The sequence below is a fragment of the Solanum stenotomum genome, chromosome 5 (assembly GCF_019186545.1).
Source record: "Solanum stenotomum isolate F172 chromosome 5, ASM1918654v1, whole genome shotgun sequence".
In the NCBI taxonomy this organism is placed as follows: Eukaryota; Viridiplantae; Streptophyta; class Magnoliopsida; order Solanales; family Solanaceae; genus Solanum; species Solanum stenotomum.
The window spans coordinates 62676165-62679066 of NC_064286.1; the positions used below are offsets into that span (position 1 = coordinate 62676165).

General features: G+C 34.4%; 1 protein-coding gene across 1 annotated transcript; it reads right to left on the bottom strand.

Annotated features, from left to right (window-relative positions):
* Positions 1-765: 765 nt before the first annotated feature.
* LOC125864820 (MYB-like transcription factor EOBII) lies at positions 766-2182 on the bottom strand. The gene is made up of 4 exons (XM_049544903.1): positions 1732-2182; positions 1470-1599; positions 1206-1306; positions 766-1114 (listed from the first exon to the last, which is right to left on the bottom strand). Exons 1-4 carry the CDS (start codon positions 2006-2008, stop codon positions 858-860), a joined length of 765 nt encoding a protein of 254 aa, XP_049400860.1. The 5' UTR covers positions 2009-2182; the 3' UTR covers positions 766-857.
* Positions 2183-2902: the final 720 nt, after the last annotated feature.

The window sequence follows — 2902 nt, forward strand, 5'->3', positions numbered from 1 at the left end:
AGTAAATAATTATTTTCTCTGTCCTATATGATGATATTTGACTGACATGAGATTTAAAAAAAATAAAATCTAAATTACAATTAAATCTTCTTTAAAGTACATATATCCGTAACGCTATTTTTTTACATTACTTTAAAGATAGTGGAGTATTTGTTTGTGCAAACCATCCATTAAAACGATGAAATCGTTGAAGTACATAAATTATACTAAAATAAAGAGAAAAAAGTAAATAAATTGTCTAAAATTCTCTATGGATTAATTTAATGACAAACAAGTAAAGTTAAAAAGATTCGAGTTATATACATCGATATTATAAAGCGTTTTTATGTTATTAGTGCAATTTAATTTGTTATAGTAGATTCTTAATATATTTTCTAATAATTATATCAGGCTAAGATATTTGACTTTGTCGTGGCAAGAGTAATGAGAGGACAACCTTGACATGATTTCGAACATTGCCCCATTGCCAATGTGAGACACTCAACATATTGGACATCTGGTGTGTGAGCACCAACATCGGTAATCGATAAAGTATGAATTGGGATGGGTCTGGCCTATACCATGTTAAAATATCCCTCCGGGCAAATATTAGCCTAAACTTTATTACAGGTAGTCATTCCCCCGTTCCTTTAGTCTTCTAAAGGGCACTAACACCATGAATCAAGAAAATCCGAGTGATATACATATAAACTTTGGCTCATTGGTCCCTTAGGGAAAATCATCAACATACAAAGTTACTCGATTATCAATGCATATAACATAAACTCGAAGCAAAAGTTGGAGACAGTAATATGTACTATTCAACCTGTCTATACAGATATCAAGATTCTTTGCATTCCTTGTAGTAATAGTATTGTCTATGGAGGATAACAAGAACATAGGTTTGAGCTACAAAAGTACATATGATGTTCCATCCTGCTTTGTTCATATGACCAACTTGGAATCCAATCCAATAATGTTACTTCATTCGAAGAGTACGCGAAAAAATCAGCAGAGGAACAATCACCTTTTTCAGAATAAGTGTCTTCACTGTTGGATGATGAATTTAGGACAGTATCGCGTTTCAAAATCGATGATCTTTGTTCTGAATTACTTGTGCTATTCCCAGAGGATTCTGTCAAATGGAAAAAAAAGAATCATATGTGAGAGAGGGCACACTTAGGGAACAGACACAATATCAACAAGCAGAGTATTTTCTAGTAGACCTTGTTTATAAATTAGTGTTTTCTTTCGTAAATGACTTCTCCAGTAGTTCTTGATTTCGTTATCAGTTCTTCCAGGCAATTGTTTAGCAATCTTTGACCACCTGTAACGTCGATAAAACTTTTAGTACTAATAAGCCAAGCAGAAAAATCTTATCCTGGAAATGCTGAAGATGTAATTCTGTATCACAATTCAACGTGGTATTAGAGTAGGCAGAATTTCATATATCCTTAAAAGTTTCTTACGAAGAAGAAAATTAAGCCTACTTGTTTCCAAACTGTTTCTGAAGACGGATTATCAAACGTTCTTCATCTGCAGTAATATGACCGTGCTTTAGATTTGGGCGGAGGTAGTTCAGCCATCTCAATCTGCAGCTTTTTCCGCTCCTCTTCAGCCCTGTATGGTAGCATATTTAAACAGAGTTATATGATATGATTATCTAATGGATGTTTCAACTTTCATTGCTTCGACTTGAACTATATATGCGAAAAAATATCAAAAAACATCTAGTGTATAACTAAATTATACCTGAAGTTTTTGCTAAGGCATCCCAACGACGTTCACCAAAGACACCTACCATCATAGACAGTCTCTCATCTTCCTCTTCGAGCCATTGTCCTCTTCGCAATTCCTCTTCTTGCATGGTTAATTGAGAAGCCATTACTGAATATTTATGGTTGCCACAAACTAATAGAGTTACCCTCCTTATATAGGATGCCAATGTGGCTAAAAAGAGAAAAAGAGTAAGTGGAAAACATAAGTTTATAATGGAATACCAGCATATCATCACAAAAGATAAATTCATCCTCTCAAGGCTTACATTGGGTCAGCAAAGGAATTTTGAATTTTATATACATAAAGAGTGGAGTTCTATCTCCCTTTTTACATCACCAGTACACACAGGTTGTCTGCTTAACACTACACTGTGGGCATAAAGATTTTGTCTCATTCATCACAATAATATAAACTATAAGCTGTAATTAGGCATGTGGTTAGATAGAAAACTCAAGATAAGCAGGAGGTTTTGGTGCATTGCAAAATCCAATATATGCATCTACTGTGGGGCAACAAAATTTTATTGTGCTCAACAGCTTTTTCCATTGAATTGAGACACTAATACAAGTTGAACTTTGTCACTGTTGTGAAAACTACTCACTTTGTTAAACCTGTAAAGATAGCCCCCAGTTTTCATAAAAATGGAAAGGTTGGATCACCATAGATAATAATTTCTCTGGTACATTGTATCGTGACACTTCGTTTAACATGTAATTCTCTTTTTTATTCATGACAACATGGTGTTCTGATCAGCTAGTGTGTACCTCGACTATTCTATCAAGTACCTGCTACCTACTACCAGCAGTAACCAGCAGAATGTAAAGCAGTGTAACAAGGATTAATTTGGCAAGATTGCACTTGCTCTACCACTATTATCATCCTTATTTGACAGTCAATTTGTGACAAAAGTAAGTGATTCTGCAAAGCAGGTGTTCATAGGGTATTCTTTTCTTTTTTTTCATAAACAAGAAAATGTCATTGTATATTCATCTACTATTACGCATGATGATNCCCCCCCCCCTAGCTTTTAGCTTTTGGCTTAAAATAAGTCATTTCGATAATTGCCAAACACTCTAATAAGTCAAAAACTGGCTTTTAAGCCAGTTTGACCAGCTTAAAAGCCCATCCAAACAGGCTCTAATAC

Coding starts and splice junctions, on each gene's coding strand:
- LOC125864820 (XM_049544903.1), bottom strand. CDS start 2,008: ATGAATTTATCTTTTGTGATGATATGCTGGTATTCCATTATAAACTTA. Junction 1,600..1,731: donor TGCCTTAGCAAAAACTTCAG/GTATAATTTAGT, acceptor GCTACCATACAG/GGCTGAAGAGGAGCGGAAAA. Junction 1,307..1,469: donor CAGAAACAGTTTGGAAACAA/GTAGGCTTAATT, acceptor TCGACGTTACAG/GTGGTCAAAGATTGCTAAAC.